The sequence below is a fragment of the Peromyscus maniculatus genome, chromosome 8 (assembly GCF_049852395.1).
Source record: "Peromyscus maniculatus bairdii isolate BWxNUB_F1_BW_parent chromosome 8, HU_Pman_BW_mat_3.1, whole genome shotgun sequence".
NCBI lineage: Eukaryota > Metazoa > Chordata > Mammalia > Rodentia > Cricetidae > Peromyscus > Peromyscus maniculatus.
Window position 1 is genome coordinate 30,348,614 of NC_134859.1, and position 27,223 is coordinate 30,375,836.

Consider the following 27,223-nt stretch of genomic DNA (forward strand, 5'->3'; position numbering starts at 1 on the left):
GTATCTAGGCACACAAAGAAGAATTAGCACAAGGAAGAATTAGCAGTGATTGTGGACTTGATGGCTTTTCATGTATACTTCTGTCTACAGTGAATGTACTTTCTAAAATTCTTTTCTTTCTTAATTGTAGCAGACTGAACCAAGGGCATCGTGCATGGTAGATACACACACTAGCACTGAGCTCTGCTCCTGTACAATAGGGTGGTTTTTGTTGTTGTTTTAATAAAATATTGACATGGAGTAGTGATGTTTCAGTGCTGGAATAGTTTCTTTGTCTGGTTTCAAAATTAATAATAATTTCATAATATTAACACTTGCTACCAATATAGAAGAATATTGGTCACAGTAATTGTTCCACATTAAAGAAGGGCTCATGAGACGTTTTTCATTCCAAACCCCCGAGAAGGCCGTTAGTATCTGTAGAAACTTGTTGTCTTCATCAGCATTTAATGATTGCTCTCATAATGAAATCTCTGGTGCCATCTGAGACTTTCTAACGTAACTGCCACTCTGTGCCATCTTCACACACCTTTTCTTTCCACTTACTTCACAATGACATGTATTTAGAAACTTAAGAACATCACAGAGCAAGTTGCCAAGCCCACCAACTGTCACGACCAGTGGAAATCCAGGGGCTTTTAGATGAGCTGAGGACAGGGAAGGGTTAAGATGAGGCAAGTGGAAGCCTCTCTGTTACTTCTGAGAAGAGGAATGACGAGCTCACTCCTCTCTCCCTTCCACGGTGCTCGGCTCTGCTTTCCTAACTCGGCCTCAGGACGGCTGAAGGACGTGGGCATTCCTTCCCACGTTCACTTCGTCCCCACAGCAGCCGTACCCTTGTCTTACCCGTTCTTGTCTTGAACCCTCCACCAGTGGACCTCGGAGCTGTCCAGCAGGTAGTACTCTTCATGACACTGCAGCGCAAGCTCCTGGGGGTCATTGGTTTGGTAGTCGTACAAGGCAATGACCAGGGTTTCTTCAGGTTCCTGAAGTGACCGCTGGGGAAGAGACAAGAAAACGAAGCAAAGACATAAGAAGGGGACGAGTTCCTGGGATCCTGGATTTAGACTAGGCCAACATGGCAGCTTACTCCACCCACTGGAGTAAGCTACCTTCCTCTAAGCTGGCACTCTTTATGAGTTTGGGTTATGGGACTGAACAGATACAAACAGCAGCAGTATGCACTTCTTTCATTCTGTGAGGTAAATTCTGATCCCAGTGAATTCCAAGAAGCCACGTGCTTTTCACAGAAATCTACTGATTTCTGTATTGGCTCACCTGGTTTGCCCAGATCCATCAAATCAGAGGCTGCCAGGGCTGGAAGTACCTCAAGAGCCCATTTTACCCATGTTTTCATTAGAATGGGGAATCAGATCCCATGGTAGGGAATGGACATAGCCAACTCCTAGAGAATTCATCTCAATGCTCCCTCTACAGTAACACATGGCTCCTTTCTTCTTCTTGCAGAAACCTTGACCTATACCTCTGCCCCACACTGGAGTGGTTTTAGTAGAAATGGCTCCCACAGACTCATGTGTTTGAATGTTTGGCCCATAGGGAGTGGCACTAGTAGGAGGTGTGGCCTTGTTGGGGGAAGTGTGTCACTGTGGGGACAGGCTTTGAGGTCTTCACATGCTCCAGCTACATTCAGTGTGACTGAGTGTGTCTCCTTCTGCTTCCTGCAGAACAAGATGTAGAACTCTCAGCTCCTACTCCAGTACCATGTCTGCCTGAACAATGCCATGCTTCCTACCTGGATGATAGTGGACTACACTTCTGAAACTGTAAGCCAGCCCAAATTAAATATTTTCCTTTATAAGAGTTGCCATGGCCAGGCAGTGGTGGCACACACCTTTAATCCCAGCACTCGGGAGGCAGAGCCAGGCAGACCTCTGTGAGGTCAAGGCCAGCCTGGTCTACAAAGTGAGATCCAGGATAGGCACCAAAACTACACAGAGAAACTCTGTCTTAAAAAAACAAAAAACAAAACAACAACAACAACAACAACAACAAAAAAGAGTTGCCATGGCCATGGTGTCTCTTCACAGCAATAGAAACCCTATCTAAGACACATACCATATTTCAAATAGGATGAGATATTAATGACATGAAGAACAGCTCATAAGGCAAACAACCACCAGAGGTCAAGATGAGCACACATGAGACTGAGTGGCAGATTTGGAAACAAAGAAAATATGGGAACAGATTGAGTTACTGGCTGGAAGGTGATGTAGTGTTAGGAAGTTACAAATTCTCTGAGTACACTGATTTCTGGGGATTTATGGAGCTTGAAATAGGTGGTTGGTTGGATCCTACAGATAGCTAAGAGTCTGTGGACCTGAGGCTTTGCAGAGAATGGATGGAGAAACTGTTCAAGGTACCCAAAGAAGGTATAGAAGTGATATGTTGTCTATATTACTGTAGATCCAACTCCCCGATTAACCCTTAAAGGAAAAAGGTTAGTATAGAGGTTTAGATGATGGTGGTACATTTCCACAGGGGTCATGTAGAGCACATAGTGGCCCAATAAAAAGGACTGGGTTTTCCAGGACTGCACTACCTGTGCACTGAGGGTGCTTACCCTTGTTTTAATTTAGAATTCTTTTGGGAATTGTTCACCATTTTGGAAAATCATATCACTCATAGAAACACTAGAGCTGAGCCATCAATAAGACATTCCTGTATCTACTGCACTTGAATTGCCAAATTCAATGGGTTCTTTCTATGGTCTTGGGCATTGGCTTATTGCATCATGTCTTCTTATACTCATCACCCCATATTTACATTTAGGAATACAAGTTATTCTGTTTTTTTCAATATTACAGTGAGCATATTGATTGGTTCTCTTAAAAAGTATTTGTTTACATTATCTGTGCTGTATAAGATTTTTAAAAATATTTTTCCTTTTCTTTATTCGTGTGTGCGTGTCTATGTGTGTGCATGGCACATTATTTTTAGTGTTGGTACCCTCAGAAGCCAGGAAAAAGCATTGGATCCATAGGAGATGGAGTTTCAGGCAGCTGCTCCTAAGTAGCTACCCTGTCCCTCTGAAGGGTAACTCCACAGTCTTCCTCAAGTAGATCCTAGCTAGCCTTAACTGTCAACTTGAAAACAACTAAGAATTATCTTGGAAGAGCATCTTAATTGAGGAACTGCCTAGATCAGATTGGCTTAGGGGCATGTCTGTGGGAAACTGTCTTGTAATTGACGCAGGAGGGCCCAGCTCACTGTGGGCAGCACCATTCCCTAGTGGGGTAGGCCTGAATAACGTAAGAAAGCTAGCTAGGTAACAAGAAATATCTGCGGCTTCTGCCTTGGCTTTGGCAGTGGGTTCTTCGGTTGGAGGTCAGGCTGTGTGGAATAGTAAGCAAGCCTGCCTTCAAGTTCTTGCCTTGAGTGCTTGCCTGAACTTCTCTCAATGATACACCATGATCTGGAATTTAAGCCAAATAAACCATTTCCTCCCCTAAGGTGCTTTTGTTCGGGTTATTTTACAACAGCAAGAGAAATTAAACTAGAACATAGCATAAGGCCTGAAAACGTCGTGTAAAATACTGTTTCTCTATAGGACAAGCTGAGATGCCATTGCCCTGCAGGTAAGAGAGAGAGGAGGGGAGGAGAGAAATGAACGACTTCAAGTGGCAAGGAGTAAGAGAAGCACTGCAATGGTTCTAGACATGACTGACGCGGGCCCCAAGCCTTTGTGGGAAAGTGCACACAACACCACAGGCGCTGCATTTCCAAGGAGCCCTCAGGTTCCAATGGTGCAATTCAAGAAGTGATGGGCAAGCAGTGCATTCTGGCTTCACCCTCACCAACACTCGGGAGGGCAAGAGAAGGGGCAGGCTGACTTCAGAGAGAGCTGTAGGTTTGGGTGGACCCGCTACAGGGGAAAGAGAGGGCAGTGGGCTTCCAAGCCACACCTGCAAGGAGGCTGTTGGAGTCGTGCTCAGAAGGCCAAAGAGTGTAGGGCACAACTGGTTCTCGGCAACAATGGGAGTGTGTCTCTGCTGTGGTGTTGGAGTGTCAGCCAGGAAGGGATCTCAAAGTTAACCCGAGGCTCGGGGATTTAGTTTCCCTTCTGAGGATGCTGCCTGTTTTGAGGCATCACTGTGTTGGCTGGAAAAGACAAAGAGAGCTCCTTCTTCAGGAAGAAGCATGAGGAAGCCAAACTATAACTTTCCCAGAGCAAGTACCCAGATGTGGGCACCAATCTTAACCTGACCAGAAGGCGGGGGCTCCTCCTTTCCTTATTTCTTCTTTTTCTCCAGAGTTGGTGTACCAAAGTCTGGTCAATCAGTCTACCACAGAGCAGTTTGTCTCAAACTTGAGTATATCTCAGAATGACAGGAGAGAATTGATATGCAGATGAAGGGCCTCTCCTCCAGAGTTATGGCTGCAGAGATCTGGGTGTGTTCTTAGGACTCTGCAGTCTCACATGCTCTCCAGTGTGGCTGATGCTTGAGGTTTATGGGCTATATCTGGAGAACAACCATTCCAAAACCCACACCCATACACCAGAAACTCTAAGTCCTGTTAGTACCTGAATAGCCTTCGAGAAAACCTCAAGACTTCTTGGTACTTAGTTTGCTAAGTTCAAAAGCAAGGATATAAAGTTATAGCCCTTCAAAGTGGATAGGAGACACAGTTTTATCATATATAGCAAAAGTGTGGAAGTACTTTGGAATATATAAAGTATTATCAGGCGTTTGTCTCTGGAGTGCTCTATATTGAGGCATAAAGATAGCTTGGTGGCAGTGCTTGTAGACTGTGTACTGCAAGGTGGCAGTTCAGGACCTGAGTGATCCTTTAAGTGGACAGACCCACTAAATAAGCATTTCTCAACCTGTGAGTCATGACCCCTACAGGGGGGCCAAATGACTCTTTCATGGGGGTCGCATATCAGATATCCTGTACATCAGATATTTACATTACAATTCATAACAGTAGCAAAATTACAATTATGAAGTAGCAATGAAAATAATTTCATGGTTGGGGGTCACCACATGAGGAGCTGTATTAAAGAGTCTCAGCATTAGGAAGATTGAGAACTACTGCACTAAATAGCCCCCAAGCCCAAAGTGTTAAATATACCTCAACTGCAACTGTCTGCCACATGCACCCAGATCTGAGAAACACAGAGATCACAGTTGGGCTTACAGCACACGAGCCCACCTCACTTACCCTGTTGTCTTCAGGAGTAGGAGGAAGAGGCTTCTTTGAAGCTGAAATAAGAACAAGAGAAAAAGAAAATAAGCACGAAACCCCAGCCTTTCAGAGAAAAGGGGCCCAAGGAGAGGAGCGAAGAAAAGGGGCAGGAGGAGACGATGAAATACAGAGACCCCGGAATCAGCCTTGCCAGAACCTGGTCTTTAACCTCTCACACTTGCTACTTTCCAATTCCCCTTTCTAGAAGATACTAGAGACTTCCAGAAGCCAGTGTTCTGGGATTTCCTTCTGTCCCCTGCCTGGGACAGAAGGGGCCAAGATTTGGGCTCTTCTCTGCAGGTCGAGAGACTTCCATGAATACAAGTCACCTTCTGAGCTCAGGAGTGGGAACAGGTGACTCAGACAGTGAGTCACCACCTTCCTGATCCACTGTGGGCTTGATGAGGTGGGAGGGCATTGTGCTCTCTGAGTGGGCTGAGGTCTGCTTTTAGTTGCCTTGAGGCATTTCAGTATATATTCTGGATGCCTCACTTCAAAATCACCTCTCTCCTTCAAAATCAATCTCTCTCCCTCCCTCTCTCCTATTCCTCTGGGTCTTCATCCCTCCTTTCACTTAGCTCTCATCTCTCCTGTCTTTTCTCTCTTCTTATCCCTCTCTGCTTTCTTTATCTTCATCTCCACCTCTCAGCTGATCTACAGACCGTGTTCCTTATATCGCAGGTCAGTAACACACACACATACACACACACACACACACACACACACACACACACACACACACACACACACACACACACACAGAGTCTGGTTTCTATTTAGCATGGGACCCGGACCACGAAACTGGACTAACCAGAATGAGCCCCTTCTATGCCCGGTGATCTTGTGACTGGTCACTTTCTCTGGTGATCTTGCTGTTTTTTGCCTCTCTTCTCTGTGTGTACTATGGGGATGGGATGTAGTTAGGGCTGGCTATGGTGGCAGATATGTGTTGCTAGGTAATTTCCTCTCAAGCATTCTGCTGTTTCTCAGATGCGGCAGCAGTTCAGACCTGGATGCTCCCATCACAAATAAGAAAAGCTAAGAGACACGGTTACCAGTTACTGAGCACTCGTTAAGGGCTGGTAATGTGCTAAGAGCTTTCTACCGCCCTAATGAGTCTTCCAACAGTCACTTGAAGTAGCTGCCTATTATTCTATCCATTTAGGAAGAAATTACCTGAGAGGCTCAGAGAGAGAGAGAGAGAGAGAGAGAGAGAGAGAGAGAGAGAGAGAGAGGGGGGGGGGAGAGAGGTTAAAGGAACACACAAAGTTACACAATAAGAAAAGGATGTGGCTGGGACCTTAAAAAAAAAAAAACAACAAAAAAAACTCCAAAGCCCTATGCTCATAGACCTTGCGCTGTCAATGTATTCAGCACAAGAAACCCTGTGAGCCTTTACCCTAAGAATATGATGTGCTGTGTGCACAGTGAAGTATGCTTCTCCAAACTGCTTGCAACCCTGCCCAAACCATAGTGAGTGATGCTATCTAAGTCAGAAGAGAAGGCAATGGGTTGCTGTGCAAAAGCAAAGTTATCAGCCAAATGGCTGCACCTCACACTCATGGCCATGGCTGAGAGCTGTTCAGCTACTGGGGTCAGCCTGGAGGAGCTGCTGAAGACCAGCCCTTCCCAAGCGCAGTCAAGTTACTCAAACCGCTCATCACACCCCAGTCACATGTCTCAGGGTGAGGGAAGATCTGTGAACCCTGCTGAGGAACCCTGCAGCCTACATGGGGAAACCTGCAAAATGGAAGCAGATTCGAAGGGAAGTGGGTGATGACATCACCTTAGGGTTCTGAGACCTCTGGTACCACTTTAGAATGGAGGACATTAGGGCCCCAGGTTGCCAGGTGATCCCTACAAGGGTCCACAGAAGTGCATTGGTAGGAATCAGAGACCAGCTCTGCCTCTGGGCAGGGTCCCTCTCAGGAGCCAGGCATCTGCCAACCCCTCCAGGCAATCCATAATCAAACTTCTGTGCCGCCTGTTCAGGTACAGCGAGCAGAACCAACAGAGCTAAGGAGTGGGCACTGACCTCCACAATGCTAAATATTATTCATGAAGGCCCACAGACTGATGACTTTGATTCTTTCTTTCCCAAGTGCAAGGTGAGAAGCCGTGGTTTTTAAAATGAGAGGTTGTGAGTCAGGAAACCATGGAAAACCCAACTGAGTGTTATATCCGCCTTGTGTTAGGACAGCAAAAACCACAGGATGAGAAACAGTATCTGTGGTAGGAGAGGCTGAGAGATGAGAAAGCTGGAAGTGAAGAATTGATTGTTTCTATCCCTCCCTAACTGTGTGACTTTGAACTGCTCGAGACCGCCATTTCTTTGACATCACTCTCTACCCAAGACAGCAGTGAAGAACCAAAACACGCTGTTGTGGAAGTGCATTTGAGTAGAGCTACAGTTCACTGGAGGTGTCCCCAAGTCACTGTGACATTAGATAAAAATTAAGACACACTCCAATCCCCGAGACTGGGCTTTTGAAAAAGCCAAGAACAAACTTTTTTTTACTTTGCATTTAGACTACGGATTCCTTTCCTCTGAGACTGAGCAGGTCAAGGGCAAGTCTGGAGACCAGGCAGGAAGAAGCTAGAGTTAAAATTAAGAGAAGTTTTCTCTCTCCCTCAAGCATGTGGAGTTGAATTTACATAATTAGACATATGCATGGTGTGATGTCACTAAAAGAAATAAGGAAATATTGTGTATTTAAGGCTGTCTCTATAATTTAAGATCTAAGAGGACTGTCCAAATTTCCCAACTGCAGTACTTCTCAGATTTTATTGTTGTCTACCAGTGCCGCACAGATCTTGTTAGCATGCACACTTTGATCTAGTAGATTGGGCAGGACCAGAGTTGGTTTTCTTTTTCTTTTTCTTTTTTTTTTAATACTTATAATTAGCTCCTAGGTAGCATAGATGGTTGACCAAGGACCAAACTTCCGGGTGCATGAGTTTTGACACGGAAAAGCATGAAAGAGATGGTAGATACAGGTGCCCCAGTGAAAATTCTGGAATTAGAGAATTTTGCCTTGGGTCTCTGACACCCTGTTGACGGGAGGCTGAGATGGTTCCCTCTTTGTCTCTTTCCCCATGTCTTACCGTTCTTGGTTGGGTCATAGGGGGCACAGCCTCCTGCAAGCTTCTCCAACTGGGAACAGCACCTCCACCGCCCATCCATCCAGAAATTGGGGTGATACTTGGACACCAGGCTGTTGTTATTCCTTGTTTCTGTAAAAGTTTGTACCATCAAGGGGCTCATTACCAATCTTTTAAGTCATTGAGACGGGACCCTGAGGCAGGCGAGTCCTGAGTGCTAACCAGGTTAGTCAGGCAACTTAGTGTGTTGTTTATTGAGGGAGCTTGGGTTAAATCGGTCAGCAGCAGATCTAGTTTCTTTCCTGGATCTGCCTCCCTTTGGCTGTGTGTCTTTAGGCTGGGGAACCCTCAGATAAGCCTCACTTTCCCCCGATGTCCCTGCTATGTCCTTAACTGGATGAGTGTGCTCTACAATGAAGTCTTGAGGGGTTAAGGAGAAAGTTGAGAGGGTGGGATTTCCATCCCTCTCACTTTGAATGACATCAAATTTGCTATTTTATTTTATTTTTGAAGGAAAGGTCTCATGTGGCTGAGAATGTCCTTACACTTCAGATCTTCCTGCCTCTACCTCCCCTGAGCTGGGATCCCAGGCAGGACCAGCACACGTCAAGTGCGTATGTGCTGGTGTTAGAACCCAGGGCTTCATGCATGGTAGGTTAGCTCTCCACCAACCGAGCTGCTCTGAGGACCTATAAATTTGCTTTTATGCCCTTTAGGCTATGGCTTTGAGGTATAATTTCTTAGGAATAAAAGGGACTTTGCTAGTGAAAAGCAAGAAAAACTCCAACATTAGTTAATCTCTAGAGCTCCCTCCAATTTTAACATTTGGTTTTAAAAAAAAAAAACCTGGTATAAGATACAGGAAAATGCCAGGCAGTGGTGGCACATGCCTTTAATTCTAGCACTTGGGAGACAGAGGCAGGTGGATCTCTGTGAGCTTGAGGCCAGCCTGGTCTACAAAGTGAGTTCCAGGAGAGCTAGGGCTACACAGAGAAACCCTGTCTCGAAAAACAAAACAAAACAACAACAAAAGATACAGGAAAATGACTGTAGCTGGGGCTCTTTATTAGTTTTGGCATAGTGTCTGTCTTCCACCTATGGCAACTGGACTTCTGACAGTACTTTCTAATTTGCCTATCGCTTGCTGGTTCCTGTCCCATTTGAAATTCATCTAACCCTGGAAGCCTATAACATCACTTTAGCCTCATTTTTCAGACAGAAGTATTGTGGCTCCAGACGTAGGAAGGGCCTTGCTTCCTTATTCCTCACAGCTCCTTAGAGACAGGTCTCCTGATACACAGGGGGCTTCAGGCTAAAGAACAGGAATGTTGATCCAGTACTGTTTGGGGGTGAGAATTTTCAAATGCACCTTCTGTGTCCTAACTCATTTGATTCTCACAAAAGCCCGTGACTGTGCTTGGATGCCTTTTATAGCCAAGGAAACAGGGATGCACAGAGGTCCAGGTGAAACACTAACAACTGGCAGTTTCTGGACTTTCACTACAGAACCTTGTCTGCATATCTCATGGACTTAAGCACTGTGTGGGCTCTAATTGTGCTGCCAGGAGAGAGTGAATAAAGAAACAGCTGGATGACAGGGCACGTTGGTGTACACCTGTAATTGTAGCACTTGCAAAGTGGAGGCAGGAAGGTCAGGGTTCAAGGTCAGCCTTGGCTACTTAGAAAGTTGGAAGTCAGACAAGGTCCATGAACCTCTGTCTCAAAACAAACAAACAAACAACAAACAAACAAACAAGCTAATTCTTCCTGGGCACTGGCCACAGCTGCTAGTTCTAAGAGTTTTACCCACTGCAGCTCTGCGGAGGGATTCTATTACTCCCCTCCCCTCTCCAGTTTAACAACCAGGGAAACTGAAGTTAAGAACTTGCCCAAAAGCACAAGGAAAAGCCAGGATGCCAACCCTTGGGATCTAACTGGAAGGGTTCCCACTCTATCCTTTCTTCTCTACTAGAGTAAGCAAACATTTTTAAAATGCCAGATAGTAAAGATTTTACGTTTTTGGTTTGAATGGCCAAGAGGCAAAATGGTCTCATGTGGATGCTTATATATTCCTTTTAAATGATTCAAAATGCAGGAGCTGTTTTTTTATCTTGGAGCCTTACATGATCAGGTAGTGGGCAGGATTGGGCCAATCCTTAAATTACCCTTGTTGCTGCTCATGGGCCCATGGTAAAAACTCAAGACATTGACTGACGGCAAATGGGATAAATTCTAAACTCCAGTTGCTCACAGATATCACTGTGCTCCTTCATGGAGCCCAAGCCCAGCACAGGCCGGAGGTCCCAGTGACTCAACAGCACTGGAGTTTCCTTACCTTCTTTAAGGGTGAGCACCCAGCGCTGCCGGCTCTCACAGTCTGGAGCAAACACATACAGGAGGTAGTTGTCATGCACGACCTAGAAACACACAGGAATCCACGATGAGCAGGGCACCCCGAAGTGGGGACCCACCATAGGCCCATCCTCAGCACTACAGGAAAGCAAGAACCTTTCTAAGAGTCTTTGCGGAATGAATGAATGAATGTCCCTGATTGGAAGAACAACACACAACCCTTCCTGTGGCCTTGGTCTAAGCTCTCAGCATGGGTGACAGCCATCTTTCCCCCATTTTCTCTCACAAGGGCTGAGGACTCTAACCATGGTCCAGGGACAGAAAGCTATCCACTGTAGTCCTGGTGGGCTTACCTGAAAAGGGTATTTATAGTGGCATGGGATGCTAATGTCACTCTTGACGATCTCCACACACTTGATTCTGGAAAGTTCGATGGAGCCTTTCAACGTGCGCTTTTTCTGTGAGGAGACATAACATCCGTTTAAGTGAGAAAGAAGACAATGTTTTCATTCTGATTGTTTCCAGAAATTTACTATTAGGAAATTTCCCCTCCCTTTGTAGTACTCCTAATCAGATATCCTGATGCTGCCTCCTGCCTCAGTCTGAGAGGGACTCGGAGCAGACTCTTGGGGGGAAGGGCCTCTGAAGGGTCATGATGGGGACTGATTGTCTATTCAGTCAGCCATAGTGATACACACCATGGTCCTGTTGATACACGCCAATGTTTGTGTATCAACTCATGGCTGAGATGGGTTGTGTACTCAGTTGGGAAAGAGCCGCATGTGTGAAGACATTTCGTGCTCCGTGCTATCTACGACCTCATTAGAAATTGTGCTCAGGCCTGACAGGGTAGTGAGGTACACTATAGTCATGCCTTTGTCACATTTGGCTTTCCCGTGTCTCTTAGTCATTCAAAGTTCCACAGTTACACTCCTGCGACACATTCCCGCTCTGTAACCCACTTCGCCCTTTCTGTAAAATCGTACCGGTCCCATGCCTCAGTCCTTTGGAAGCTTGTTAGATGTGGACTCTGAAGAACTGACGGTGTCTTGTTTGACAATGATGTTCAATGTTACCTAAATGTCACTGTCCTCAGGAAATGGATCCTAGGAGACGGGTCACCTTTCCCAGTGAGACGTTCCATTAGTGGAACTATCAGGCTCTAGGGAAGGTGAGTTGGGAAAGGCTTTTGGACGGCAGGGCCTTTCTCAGGGGCCTAGAATGTGGCTGCCACTGAGACTAGTTTCAGTCAACTATGGAGTCATCTGTGAAACCCGTCACTAGATGTCATCCTCTCTGAAGGTGGAAAACCAGCACCAGAGTGGGGGAGTGGGTGGGGTTGAGGTTGGGCTTTGCCTCGTGTTAACACCACAAACTTGGGCAGTTCATCCAATTTCCAAGAACCTTTTTATTTATAGCTTGTGAGGACAGTTCCTGCCTCGTGGGGTTGGTTAGAGAATAAGGAAGGATGATGTAAATAAATTGTAACAGGGGCTTTAATAAAGGGCACCTTATAAAGAGGTTAAGGAAGGGCCAACTCCTCCAAGAGAATTGTGACTACTCTTAGGTAGACTTGGTTAGCATTGGGAATTACACACTATCAGATTCTCCAGAACAGAAATCAGTCTTTGTCTTTTGATCCTCTAACTGGAGACCAATCTTCATTTACTAGCTGAGGCACAGAACTGATGAAAATAGTTAAGATGTGTGAATCAGACCCCATTGAACACAGGGAAGCTTTGTGGAGTTTCTTTTCAAATTTTCTTTGCAAAACTGCTTTATTCATTTTTTAAAATACAAAAACAAATCTATTCATAGTTACAAGCAAAACAATATGGAAAATTACATGTGAAGTTAATATCTACAGGGCTGCATTATTCCACCTCTCTTCGTGATCCTGAGGCAGCCAAGATTAACACTTTGTTTGTTTATATGTTTATTTTGGGAGTGTGTGTGTGTGTGTGTGTGTGTGTGTGTGTGTGTGTGTGTGTGAAGCCAGAGGTGGACATGAGATGTCTCCCTCAATTGCTCTCGACCTACGTTCTTAGGTAGACTCTCTTACTGAACCGAGAGTTCCCAGGTGAGCAGATTAACTAGCCTGTGAACCCTTCCTCTTGCCATCTCCCCAGTGCCGGGATTACAGGCCCATGCTGCCACCACCGGCTGTTTATACATGGTTGCCAGGGGACTGGAACTCAGGTCTTCATGGCAAGCACTTTCCTGATGCCGCCATCCCCCCCAAGGCATTTGTTTTAGCCCTGCACAACTGCAGGGTATGTCTACACAAAAGGCAAGCATCCGATTTACACGGTGGCCTCACGGCTGCGTTGGTAATCTAGTCCTGTTAAGAGGCCCGCCCCGCGGACTCGAGCTTCCATAGCTAGAAAACAGGCCCCAATGTGGCCCATCCTCAAAGCCCTCGGGCACAGCCAGTTTGCACTTAAGAAGCAGAGGTGCACAGGCCTTCCTGTCCCATAACCGTCTGCGGCCCCTGGCCACTAGTGAGCTCAGGATCCTGGGTGTTGGGCTACTTCTTCAGGGTGAGCCCGACAGAAGGCCCACACCAGTATCAGGACAGCTCTGGCTAACAACTCCTCTCTCTTTGCAAAGTACCGAGTTCTGTGCTGTATGCTCAATGCCTACCACAGTGGCTGATTCTTTATCTTCCTTGGCTAGGGCATCATACGGGACCCAGTTTAAACAATCTCAATCAGATTTAAAGCTAATATGTTTGGCTACTCTGGAAATTTTTACTGAAGACCTACAATGAACAAGCATTGCTCTGAGTTCAGTAAACAAAGCAATGAACTGTAGTCATTTTTTTTTTCTTTTTACTCTTTGGGGGCCTGCCACCCAGCTCCCAAATAAATACACAAATGAAGACTTATTATTACTTATGAATGCCTGGCCTTAGCTTGACTTGTTTCTAGCCAGCTTTTCTTAAATTATCCTATCTACCTTTTGCCTCTGAGCTTTTATCTTCCTCTATTCTACACCTTTCTTTACTTCTTACTCCGAGGCTGCTGTGTAGCAGGGTGGCTGGCCCCTGATGTCCTCCTCTCCTTCTCCTTTTTCTTGCTTCTCTATCTTCTCTTCCTAGATTTCTCTCCCTATTTATTCTCTCTGCCTGCCCATCCTTTCTCTTGCTTTGCTATTGGCCGTTCAGCTCTTTATTAGACTATCAGGTATTTTAGACAGGCAAAGTAACACAGCTTCACAGAGTTAAACAAATGCAACACAAAAGAATGCTGCACACCTTTGCAACATTAAACAAATGTTCCACAGTATAAACAAATGTAACACATATTAAAATAATATTCCACAACAATGAACACTGTCCATTCTCTCATAGGGGTCATATACAGCCCTCACTTACGATGGTTTCACTTATAGTTTTTGACTCCGTGATGGTATAAAAACCAAACCTCACGGGCAGGCACAGTGGTGCATGCTTGTAGTCACAGCATTAAGCAGGCTGAAGCAGGAGGATTGAGAATTCTAGGCCAGTCTGGGCTACATGGCAAGACCTTGCCCCCAAAATAAACAAATAGTTGAATATTGTAGTAATGCCAACACTTAAGGAGGAGAAGGAGGAAGCTTCTCTACATAATGAGTTCTAGGCCAGCCTGGTCTATACAGCAAGCTCATACCTCAAAACACTAAATCAATTATCCATCAAGAAAAGAAAAGAAACTTAAACTTCAACATTTGAATTTTAATCTTCTTCTAGACCAGTGATATCTCATACGATAGTCTTGTCATACTGCCGGGCAGAAGGCCACAGCCGCTGGGTACCCACAGGATCAGGAGAGTGGGTACCAGGCTCTCTGCTAAGCTGTAGTGTTTGGTATGCTAGGGTTCAGCTCACAGTAAGTTTATAAGGATGTAACCCCTTCTTAAGTTTGAGAGCTCAGAAAGAAGAAGCAAGAGCTGAAAAGACCATGGGACAGGTAGATGTCATCAGGTCAGGCCTCTGGAGAGAGGGCCGTTGATACAGACCAGGAAGTCCAGCAGGGGCTGTCTGTGCCCAGGCAGGTGTGAGTGCTAAGTGAGTCACTAGAGCAATGGTTCTCAATCTGTGGGTTGTTTGACACCAAATCTCAGTTCAGTCCGTGGGTCAGGACCACTTTGGGGTCCAATGATCTTTTTACAGGGGTTACTAAGGCCATTGGAAAACACAGATATTTACATTAGTCAGAGTAACAAAATTACATTTATGAAGTAGCAATGAATATAACTTTATGGTTGGGAGTCACTATAACATGGAGAACTATGTTAAGGGGTCACAGCATCAGGAAGGTTGAGAACCACTGCCCTAGAGCAAAATGCCTGGGCAGAAAAGTGCTAATTAATCCTCTCCTTGTAGTTATGTCACAAAGTTGAGGGAGAAATCATTTCTGCAGTCAAAAATAGGGGCGAAAGAAAATTCTGTGTGAAGTTCAGAAGCTGCAGTGCCCAATAAAAATCAAAATAGAATGTGAACTGTACATGTAATTTAAAGTCTTTCAGTTAGGCATCATAGCTTATATCTATAATTCTATCACTTATGAGGTTGAGGCAGGGGAATTTCCACAAGTTTGGATCCAGCCTTGACTACATAGCCAAGGGATACCCTTTCTCAAAATAATTTCTTTCCTATAAGTATATTCAGAAAAGCAATAGCAACAGATAAAATTAATTTTGATAACTGTTATTTAACCCCAAGCATCTCAATTATTGTCATTTCAAACTAAGCATAAAAAGTGATCAATTCCTCATTAGTTCTAAACTTTGAAGTCCTCTATTTTTTACACACCTCACCTTGAACTAGCCACATTTAAGTGCTCACACAGTTCCCAAGGAGGATTCTTCCTTTCTGCTCAGATGATTCCTAGTATCCATTTGTTCCACACATGGACTTGAAGAGACATTTGTTCCTTATCTGTCAGCCAGATGAGCCTTTTCAGTCAGAGAGACCTGATTGTCCACCGTTAACCTCACTCTTGGTCCCTAGAAACTGCTTGGTTCCCCACCTCCCATCCATCTGTCCTGTCAGGCTCCCAGAATTCCACACAATTTGATCTGGGAAACTGCAGGCATAGACATTCCCTCCCCGGCCGGTCAATGGGAACAGCGGGTCAGGAGCTAACCACGGTTCAGTCTCTGGGAAATGATGGTTGTCTGCAATCTTCCCAAACTACCAAGCTATTTCTGAAAAACATCAGGGGAAGGCCTGCCAAGAAAATCACACAAAGGCCACCAGAAGAGGGAGAGACCGGGACAGCCTGTCTGCACTCTTCCCTGTTATTCTGACTGTCTGCACCACACAAGGTCACAGGACTTTGGTAGCAGTATCTCTTTTGTTGCCATGTTCAGACCTACACTGTCTCGGGAAATAATGCCAGCAGTCAACAAATGGAACCTTGTGAAATTAAGAAGCTTCTGCACAGTCAAGGCTATGGTTAACGGAGTGAAGAAACAGTCTGAGAGACAATCGTTGCCAGCCATACATCTGACAGAAGATGGAAATATAAAATGTATCAAGAACTGAAAAAAAAAAAAACCTCAACCACAGGAATGCAAGCAACCCAACCAATACATGGGATCACGAGATGAACAGTTAGTTCCTGGAAGAGAAACTCAAATGCCATTAAACACATAAAAAAGAGTTCAGCTTCACTAACTCTCACAGAAGTCCAAATTAAAAGTATGTTGGGATTCTATCTCACCCCAGTTAGAATCTCAGTCATTAGGAAAACAAGTAAGATGAATGCAGGTGAGGATGTGGCATAAAGAAAGCCTTATATACCACTGGAAGGGTATACACTAGTCCAGCCGTGATGGAAGTCAACACAGTGGGTTCCCTAAAAACTACAAGTGGATCTCCTACGCGAGCCAGCAGTACCTGGGTGTTTACCCGAAGGACTCCCAGTCACTACATCACAGAGAAACTCTGCAGCATCATTCACAACAGCTACGTTATGGACTCAGCCAAGGTGTCCCTCAACAGAGGGAAGGGTCAAGACAAGGCTGGATAGATACACAACAGAACGTTTTTCAGCTACAAAGAAAAACAATGTTATGTAATTTGTAGAGAAACAGATGCAGTTGGAGACAGCCATAGGAAGGCAGCTCAGAAAGATAATTATTACATGTTTTCTTTCATATTCGATTCCTAGATTTTATAGATACATAAAATCATGTATGCATATATGAAATGAAAGTAGAAGTGAAAGTGTTGAGAACAAAGGGGACTGGGGAGGAGGAGGGGAAGGAGGAGGGGGAAGAGGGGGAGGGGAGGGGGAGAAGGGGGAGGGGAGGGGGAGAAGGGGGAGGGGAGGGGGAGGAGGGGGAGGAGGATAGGCAGCACATAATATATACTTGTATGAAAATATTCTCATAACAAAATGCAGTATACAATAAATAATGAAATTTTAAAAGAGTCATAATAAAAACACAAGAACATAAAATTTTAAAAAGTGCTACGGTGTCCCCACAGATTAATATAGCTAGTTTATGTGTCAAGCGCATAAACTGGTTTATGTACAAAACTGCAAAAGACTGTGCAAGTGGCTTTTTTTTTTTTTTGTCCGAGACAGGGTTTCTCTGTGTAGCTTTGCGCCTTTCCTGGAGCTCACTTGGTAGCCCAGGCGGCCTCGAACTCACAGAGATCCGCCTGGCTCTGCCTCCCGAGTGCTGGGATTAAAGGCGTGCGCCACCACCGCCTGGTGCAAGTGGCTTTTACACCCTCTTTTGAATCAATAATTTATATGAAATAGAATGAGATTGTGAGTTTCAGAGAGAGACGGGAAAACAATGAAAAGTCAACAATATTTTTAACTTCTTTCTCCATTGCATTCAACATGACCCAACAAAGTACTGTTTCTCCATGACATAGATGAGAAAACTGGGAGGCCAGTTTCCTTAATTCATAGCGAGGAGACATCATTGGTTATCGTTCTTGCTTCGATGCTGACAGGAAGCTTTCATGACCCAAACTCGGTGTATGTTAGCTGCATAGCCTATTTCCTCCAGCCATGGCTTAGTGGAACACTGTTTCTGCTGCACAGGCCTGTTCAGCTGGGGTTCAGGTGTGTTCCCTGGGAACACACACGCAGCATGGCAGTTCCTTGGATCCATCACTGCTTGCCCAGTGGATATATCAATAAGAAGTTACATGTTAAACACCCTCAAGAGGACATTTCCGAGTGTGAAAAACAGCAGAATTACTGCTTTATACTTTGGTAGAGCAGAATGGAGAAGGGATGCTTCCAAGTCAGACAGACTGGGGTTCAAACCCTGACTCATTCCTCACTAGCTGCACATCCTTGGGCCAAGGTTTCAACCTCTTAATAACTTTGTATTAAAAATATTTTGAAGATGTATTTATTTTATGTTTTGGCTGTTTTGCCTGCATGTATGTATGCATGTGCACCCCATGTGTGCAGTGCTGTGGAGGTCAGAAGAGGGCATCAGATTCCCTGGGACTGGAGTTAAGGATTTGGGAGCCACCATTTGGGTACTAAGAACTGAACCTGGAACCTCTGCAAGAGCGGAAAAATTGCTCTTAACTGCTATCCCACCTTTCCAGTTCTGATATAACTTGTTTTCATGAAAGTGGCAAAAAATGGTTCCTCAGTCACTGTGCTAACTCGGAGGACCTGAAACAAATACTTAAAAACACTGTCGAATTAACGTCATTCGAGTGATGAACTGTCACTCACATGCTCCTCACTTCCTCTTCCTCCTTTCCTTTTCCTGTCCACAAATGAAGCCTGTGCCCTTTTTGTCTTTATGCATCCATATTTTCTTTGCTCAAATGTTCTTTTAGGACATATGTAATCGTCGGGTGGTGGTGGCGGCGGCTGTGGCACACACCTTTAACCCCAGCACTCGGTAGGCAGAGCCAGGCAGATCTCTGTGAGTTCGAGGCCAGCCTGGGCTACCAAGTGAGTTCCAGGAAAGGCGCAAAGCTACACAGAGAAACCCTGTCTTGAAAAACCAAGAAAAAAAAAAAAAGGCCATATGTAATCAGGAAACATCACTGGGGAGGACAGTAGTCACACTTAGCTGGTGAGATTGACAACTCTGACAGCTGGGGTCGTTTGTTTTCCTAGTAACTTGTAGAATGAGGACAAAATCATGAGAAGGGTGGCTTCCTGGCTTCCCAGCTTCCTCTGCGTGTGGCTATCTGCTGGCCCTCCCTGGGATCAGACTGTGAGAGGAACCACCCACAGCACCCTCAATGCTTTGATGCGATCGGGATCTTAACAAGGCATCTCAAGTGTCCTGCTCAACGCCCCTTCTGGGTCTAGTTTAGCTACTGTTCCATCTGAAAATTCATGTGAAATAAAACTTAACTGACTGACGCAGGGGGCGCCATTTTCCCCACTCACAGCAATTCTAAAATAGCTTTGGGGGTTTTCTCCCTTGTAGTTTCATCTCTTGTGTGAGGCTTGCTTGGGGTTGGGGGGACCTGGAATCAGACTTAGGCAGGTGGGGGTGTGGGGCCTGCAGCTCACGTCTTTCCCTCTTTGTAGTTCTCTTGGTCCTTGGGCGCTGAGGGGATGCTGAGTGCTGACCTGTGTCGCAGGAAGCCCCCAGGAAAGACGAGACCATTACCCTCTCTGAGAAAAAGGCATCATTTTGTCCAACACCAGTGCTCTTTGTAACTAGCTGTGGCTGTTTCTCTCCTTCCTGCAGCCCATCTTCGCTGGACCTCGTCATGGAAGGTTGGAAGCCAGGGCAAAGTCAGGGCCGATGTCCAAGCTGCACCAGTTGTAAGTGGGGAAACGGCAGCCCATCCCCCATCTGCTTGCTTTTCTTTCCTTGTTTCCACAAGACCCACCTCTCACTCAGACATAAGCTGTAGGCTCTGGCTTTCACTACAGCCGAGTTTCACTCTGCTGTTTACTACGAGGCTGGCTGTGGGGAAAAGCATCTGGCTTCTTTAAGGTCGGCCATCTTTTCAACAGCAGCGTCCTGACTAGGCAAAAAGTGAGAATTTTACAAGAGAAAAGAAAGAGAACTCTATTCTCATTTAACTTTCAGAGGGCAACTGCTGCCATTCTCTTACTCAAATTATGAACATATTTTCTCATAATAATATTAAAAACACAGATCAGTGGGGCATAGCTGAGGTTTGAAAATAAGGGGCAGAAAAAGATATATATATATATGTATGTATATATATGTATGTATATATATACATATATATATTGCTCAAAATGTATAAAGATATGAGAGAAAGGATGCTTGTAACAGTGTTACTTATTGCACTAGAAAAGAAAAACAAGATAAATGGTTGAATTAATGTGTTAGTTATCCTGTGACTACCCTGTAGTCATTAATAAAAAAGAGAGATTGTCTATATAAAGGAACAAGTATATATATATTAAATTAAAAAAGCAGATTTAAAGCAATAGCTGAATCATCTCATTTTTTTGAAAAAGATGAAATAGATATTAATATAGACAATATCCAAAAAAGTAATACAGGAGGGGAAAAAAGATTCCAAGCTGCTAATGCTGGTTTTCCCACGTGTCAAATAGAAGAGTTTCATAGCGGAAGTAATACGTTTCCATGAGACTTGAGGTGTCTTTAAGACAGCATGAAAAAGGAAGAGGGGAGCAAAACTAGAGGGTATTTTAAAGCAGACAGAAGCATTCCAAAAACACCACACTGTAACACAACAGTGACAGATGGACAGAGGGAGAAGGTAAGGGATTCCAAATGAAAAGCTTGGGAGTGTAAAATGTGGTGACCTCATAACCCCATTAGCAAGAAGCTGGAACCAGGCAGCATCTGCCACCTGCCCTTCTGTATATTCTTGGAGGTTCAAGTTCATGGCAGTTCCTCTCCTGTTCTCAAGGGACAGCCATTTTCTTCCTTCATTTTTGTTCAAGGTAAATCACTGAGTTTTTGTGTGGACATGTGTACCTTGTAAGTGGGTAATAATTTATAAGCCCAAATCATGTTAGATTAAAAAATAAAACAGAGAATGGAACACAAATGTTAGTTTAGACTTGTTTACAAGAAGTATGTGTTGCTAGGCATGCTGGTGTGTGTCTATGATCCCAGCATTTGGTAGGTAGGATCATTGATTCCAGGCTACCCGGGGCTCCAAAGCAGGACCTGGTCTCTGAAAGAACAAAGTGCCACACGGTAAGCATCAGTCCTCCAGGTCCCATGCACTGTCTCAGTATCTCTAGCCTGTGAGCTCTCTTCCAAAGCCCCCTTCCCCATCTTTCCAGGAGAGGGCATGGTGGATGTTTAGTGTGCTCGGAAAACATATTTTATCTTCTTTTTAAGCCCCAAAGAGTCTGCAGCTAGAGGAGATAGTGAACAGTTTGACTGCCTTTCAGAAAATCACTCGACAGAGGCAATGTCTAAATCGTATTTGTTAATTGACTGACAAGGAACAGCAGGTCAGAGTGCTGCAGCAGAAAGTGGAATGTGTGGACCCCACGACAGTATGTGTGGAACTCTCAATGGAAATAAACTAGGATATGAGCTCCAGAATGACTGGAGGATGGGTACGGATCTTTTGGGGGTGGAAAGGTAAGTTAACACGAGACTGCACGGAAATGCACCAAGCGCTCCTGCGAGTTATGAACAGGCTTCTAGAGAAATGGGCAAAAGGAATGTAAATGTTTCTTAAAACATACGAAGAGATGCTCAGTTACTGTGACAACAGGAATACAAATAAATTCCACTTAGATTACTTTAAACCTATCAGAGCAGCAAAGATCAAAGCATGAGACAAGGGTGTTGTTGAGGTTTTGAGAAGAAGCTCGAACACATGGCTCTGGAGAAAGAGCAACTTCTGTGGCGAGTGACTGGGTCACTAAACAGCAACTTTTAATATCCGTTAACTCCGCAACTCCACATCTGGACATGTTTTCTATGCACTGGGGCTTCTCAGTCTCTGTACTGTTGACCCTTTGGTTCTGATTCTACCCACTGGACGCCAGTAGCAACTACCTCTCCACATCTCCATCGAGACCAAATGTCCACAGGGTGGCAAAGTTGCCTCCGACTAACAATCACGGTTATATTCATTAAAGTGACATATGTGGCAAGGTTATTCATTCCCCGTTGCTTGCAAAAACAAAACAGTCAGAAGCACACTAAACGTACAATGGAAAGGTTTTATCCACACAATAAGTTATTTTTACATTCGTAAAAGATGAAGAAGCTCTGTGTGTATCCATTATAGACTGATCTCTAAACTAGGGTGTTAACCAATAGAAGGGGGAAAAAAAGGTAAAGTAGTGTGTGTAGACTATGCTACTACTGTATAAAAAACAAACGAAAGAGCCTTTTCTGGTTGTATTACATGTAGATGAATAAAGCATCATTGGAAAGTATGTGAGAAACTGATTATATTTGTTAACTTTTTACATTTATTTAGTGTGTGTGTGTGTGTGTGTGTGTGTGTGTGTACATGCGTGCGCGTGCGCACGCATGCACATGTGCATATGTAGACAGAGAATTTTCTCCCTCTACCTTATCTGTCCTGGGGGTTGAACTCAGGTCACCAGGCTTGGCAGCAAGTGCCCGTATCTGCTGAGCCACCTTGCTGGCTCATGTTGGTTGATGTGGGGTTGGAGAAATGGAGTTTGGGATAAGGATTGGAAATTTCATTACTGTGTAGCATTTGGTAACTTTCAAAAATATGGGTCAGGCAGTGGTAGTGTCCCCCTTTAATCCCAGCACTTGGGAGGCAGAGGCAGACAGATCTTTGTGAGTTCGAGCCAGCCTGGTCTACAAAGAACAAGATCCAGACCAGGCAGGGCTACATGGAGAAATCCTGTCTCAAAAACCCAAAAATAAATAAATAAATAAAAATTTAAAAATGGAGATATATTATATACATAAGAAGATTTGTAAATGGCCCGTCACCAGAACATTTCTGCTTCTGTCCATCTCTGTGTGGAGATGTAGGTGATGAGTCCGCAGGTGAGAGTTCTGACAGGTACAGAGGACGAGGAAGGGCCCACACACGCCCCAACCATCAGATCCACTACATGATCCAATTAGATCAATTTGAAACACAGGCAAAAGTACACTGAGACAAGTCTTGGCCTATTGTCCCTGCAATTTGAAGTGGATCGTTTTATTCATAGGGTTCAAGGATTTTATATTTTCAGTATGCTATGCTAGGATCGATAAGAACTAAGGGATGCTTCCTGGTGCACGGGCCAGGCTTACTTTCCACACTGTTTCAATGTTTTGTGCTGACAAAGTGAGAAGATCCTTTCCTTTTTCCATTAGACTTGCCTTTCTTGAGAAAGGTCTGAGGTCAGTTTGGGGCAGCACTTTACCTGCTCACTGCATTCTGGCACTCAGGCATCTATAGGGTTGAAGGTGGGTGAGGCACCCCCCCCCCATCTTCCCTGAACCTGTCCTTACACAGCTTAGTGTCCTGGGCCCTGAACTCCTTCAACAGACACAGGTATTGTGATTCCTGCTGTTGGTTGCTGAACTCTTTCTTCCAGGCCTTGATTTCTTGAAGTGTTCTTTTATCCCCTCAAACAGGACTGGATACTTGGTGGCATTTTATAAACTGACATACACACTCAGACTCCATACACATAAATAGCCTTACTCCAAAGGAAATCTGAAATCACCTTCCTCAATTTAAAGAATCATTCCTTATAGAAACTGTAATTAATTAAAGGCGTGGAGGAGAGTTCTATGTTTTAAGAAGTTTGGGACCCCACTGGTCTAATTGAAACCCTTGATTTTCTGGCAACAAAGTGACAGTGAGGGAGTGACCAGATGCTGTCCCTCATCCCTGTTAAGTGGCCATGTTGTTGCTCCCTACCTCTGCTCCTTACCTAGGATTGTAGCCTGCCGGCCACTGTCAGTGTTTTAAACTCTGCCGAATGTGACGAGCCACTGCTACAGAACAGTCAGGGTGGCTTAGGTGACACCTTCCTGAATTTTATTCATTCCTTGACTAGGCGCTGGCTAGTCTAGCTCATGGGCTCATCCACATGAAGCTCTCGGCGGAGCCCCTGGGATGACCAGTTAGTTAGCCACTGTTAGTGAGACTTGGATGGTGCAGAGAGCATGCTTTTGGGTATTCCTTCAACCTTACTGTACAGGTCCATACACACGACTGACTTAAAGTCAAATTATTTCATTCACATAAAAAAAAAAAACACAGACACGAAACGGTGCCTATAAAAACAAAGTATTTGAAAATCACAGCAATGGAATTTTTTATTAATTCCTTCTTAGAAAGATAAATGGTTCTCAGAAAATATGAATGGTTCTATAACTAACACGGGACTACTTTTGGTGGCTTGTACAATTGCTTTAGCTCTTCGGAAAATGATACAGCAATAAATGCTTGAGCCCAGGAAATGTTCTTATCCTGAGCAGGTGCGATGCCTCAGCAGGTAGAGGCACTTGCTACCAAGCTGACAATTTGAGTTTGATTCCGAACCTACACGGCAGGAGAGAACTAACTTCCAAAGGTTGTTCTCTGACTTCACTTGTGGACTGTGGCATACATGCACCTACTTTTACACTAAATAAATAAATGTAAAATATTATTATCCTATGATATAGTTATTGTACAAAGAAATCAATCCTACAAAAACTTTTAAAAAGGATCAGTCTTCTATTATATATGTGTTTTCATCATACCTGGAAACAACTTGAATGTTGAGCCATAGATGATAGACATGTTCATCCATATATATGTAAACATAAAACAGAGAATTTTGTCTTTGCAAAGAATGGATCAAACCATTAAAAATTCAGATATATGAGAAAGTGATTATTTTCAAGGCCATATAGACCTACAGAAGTGTATTTATGTAAAAGAATGAATGGGGAAGTAGAATATAAAATTGCCATGTGTTATCATTTTAACTATTTGAAATTATATCTGCACAGTAATTTGGTAGTTTTAGACAAGAAGTTATACAAAATATGTTGGGTCTAGTTGTTTTATTAACTACTTTTAGCAGTATAATAATCTGAAGGCTTTCTATTCTATTTTGTGGTATTAATATTGATTTAATTGAATTCTACCTTGTTTTCTGCCTTCATTGCTAGAGGATAACCTGGTCCTGACCCAGGTAATAAAATGGGCCAATTTCTACCATCTTTGGTTCCAGACAAGCCCTCTGAAGGACACAAGAAAAGTTAAAACATGAAATAACTACAGAACAACCCGCGAGATGAGATGCCACGTGCTGGGTCAGTAGCCATGACTTGGCTTCCTGGCTTCCTGGCCTGCCCTGTGTCTAATCTGTCAGCACCACAGCGGTCAGAACAACCATTTCCAAATATAAAACAGATGGTGTCCCATGGCTGCCTCCACCATTTGGTAGCTTCCTGCTGTTCAAATGAAGTTCAAACTCTTTGCCATGGCCCATGATGGCTCACATAGTCTGCCTTCTGCGTTCTCAAATTGCAGGTTTCTCTTGAACTATGTTCAAGATTCTCTCCTCACATGGGCCAAGCTTTTATTTACCTCAGGGTCCTCAAGCTTGCAGTTCCTCTTCTCGGAATGCCATTCTGTTTTTGGTTTTGTTTTGTTTTGTTGTTGTTGTTGTTGTTGTTGTTGTTTTTGTCTGTTTGTTTTTTACTTGACTGGTACATCCATCCTCCCTCAAACTCTGACTCTGGCCTAGATACAGATTCCCTCTCTAACCACACTTCCTTCCAACTCTGCCCCAGTTGCTGCTGAGGTCTGTCTTAGAACCTGCCAATCTGTATCTACCGTTATGTACTTCACTGTGGGCTATCTCCTCTACCTGCGTATGAGGGCAAACACCTCATTCATATTATTTAACACTATATTCTTCACACCCACATCATTGGTTGTAGCATAGTAGGCATTTAATAAATGATTAACAAACAATAAAAAATAAAAAAGAGGTTTCAGAAGGTGCTATGTCAGCTGCCAAGGGAGAGGAGCAATTGGTAGTCCTACCTAGTTGTTAAGCCTACAAACCACAACAATTGACTGGCCCAGCAAGATATCCCCATTGTGCAATAGTGGCACTTCTATCTTAGGAGTAACCAACACCTGCTTAGTTGAACTTAAGGCCCACTTGACAGGAGAGAATTCATGTTTAGTATTGTAAACCTAGCCAACTGCCCAGCTGGAGAAGTCATAGACCCTAGAGGAGAGCCCACTACTACCTTTTTTTTTTAAAGATGGAATTTCTAGCTGTTTTCTAAATGCTTCTCTTTATGCCCGTAGATAAGTGTGGCTTTCATCTTTCATCAAAAAAGCTTCCTTTTTAGCTACAGACACTATTACAGAGATCCACAATTGGTCAAAATGTAGAGAATAGGTGTCAGTGGGCTACTCAACCCCCATCGGCAACACAACCCCTACAGCTAAGGCTCAGGGAACTTCATTAAAGAGGCAGCAGAAATAGTTTAAGAGCCAGAGGATCAGTATGCCGGCTGCTAGGAAATGTCCCCTAGACATGACAGGGAAAATACATTCATGATCTCTCAACAATATGATTGCCTGAACAAGACAGGCATAATGACAAACCAGTTGACATGCCAGCACATACAGGGGAAATTCCTCAAGGTTCTACCTCTAGATGAAGAGTTACTGGTGATAAATGGCTGCTAAAAGGGGGAGAATCAGTTTCCTTCAGGGTTGAGTTCCTCTTTAGGTTGTCTAATCCCAAGTGGTCAGCCCTGAACACATGTACCTAGGAGGGATGCTAAGTGGACTCAGTAATTTGTATGTAATAATATAATTAAAGAAGAAGAGGTTATGAATGGGGGCAGGGCACAGGAGGAGTTGGAGAAGGCAGAGAAGGGTGGGAGTGATGTAGACACAGTGCTCGGGGATGAAGTGCTCAAAATAATAATTCAATAAAAAAAGGACATGAAGCTGGGATGCAATCATATTTTAATGTGTTTTTGATTTACATTTTCCTGATGGCTAATGAAGTTGAGCATTTTCTCCAAAAACTTGTTGGTCATTTCGATTTAGTCTTTCAAGAAGGATCTATTTTTATCCTTTAAGGATTTCCAAATTAAACTGTTTTACAGTTAAAGTTTTTAAGTTTTTTACCTAGTCTGTATACAAATCTCTCTCCTCTCTCCTCTCTCCTCCTCTCTCCTCCTCTCTCCTCCCCCCCCCTCTCTCTCTCTCTCCCTCTCCCTCTCCCTCTCTCCCTCCCCCTCCCCCTCCCCCTCTCCCTCCCCCTCTCCCTCCCTCTCTTTCCCTCTTTAGTTTTTTGAGACAGGTCTCTGTATAACAGTCCAGGCTGTCCTCTAACTCACAGAGTTCCACCTGCCTCTGCCTCCCGAGTGCTAGGATTAAAGGCATGAGCCACCACCACCCGTCAATACAAATCCATTTTTAGATGACAATATAAGCTTGTAAATAACAGTTTATGAAGAACTTCCAACTGATGGAAATTATGTGGAGACATGACATCTTGTGCCAAGCTCTCATTCTATTAAATCTATAAAAACTTGTATTGACTTTCAAGGACAGACAGGCAGTCTACAAGGGGAATTTTATGTGCATTTAAAAATATTTCAGCGCAGTTTCCTCCTCTGGACCCCTTTTGTGAGACTCCTG

General features: G+C 44.1%; 1 protein-coding gene and 1 long non-coding RNA gene across 5 annotated transcripts in view; one reads left to right on the forward strand and one right to left on the reverse strand.

Annotated features, from left to right (window-relative positions):
* Itk (IL2 inducible T cell kinase) overlaps positions 1-27,223 on the reverse strand; it is a 64,771-nt gene that overhangs the window by 30,157 nt on the left and 7,391 nt on the right. The window contains exons 1-6 of one of the 2 annotated variants that reach the window (XM_042283880.2): positions 19,264-19,617; positions 11,016-11,120; positions 10,646-10,727; positions 8,314-8,442; positions 5,185-5,225; positions 847-998 (exon numbers count right to left, since the gene is read on the reverse strand). In XM_042283880.2, the coding sequence (XP_042139814.1) occupies positions 847-998; positions 5,185-5,225; positions 8,314-8,442; positions 10,646-10,727; positions 11,016-11,120; positions 19,264-19,368 (614 nt within the window). In that variant the 5' untranslated portion in view covers positions 19,369-19,617. Of the gene's footprint in view, positions 1-846; positions 999-5,184; positions 5,226-8,313; positions 8,443-10,645; positions 10,728-11,015; positions 11,121-19,263; positions 19,618-27,223 lie in introns of those variants that run through there. The other variant, XM_006997382.4, reaches the window with a different exon arrangement.
* Positions 633-27,223, forward strand: part of LOC121831769 (uncharacterized) — a 38,710-nt gene continuing 12,119 nt past the window's right edge. The window contains exons 1-4 of one of the 3 annotated variants that reach the window (XR_013053238.1): positions 641-896; positions 983-1,103; positions 1,686-1,784; positions 19,345-19,421. This is a non-coding gene — a long non-coding RNA (uncharacterized LOC121831769). Of the gene's footprint in view, positions 897-982; positions 1,104-1,685; positions 1,785-19,344; positions 22,010-27,223 lie in introns of those variants that run through there. The other 2 variants (XR_013053237.1, XR_013053236.1) reach the window with 2 other exon arrangements.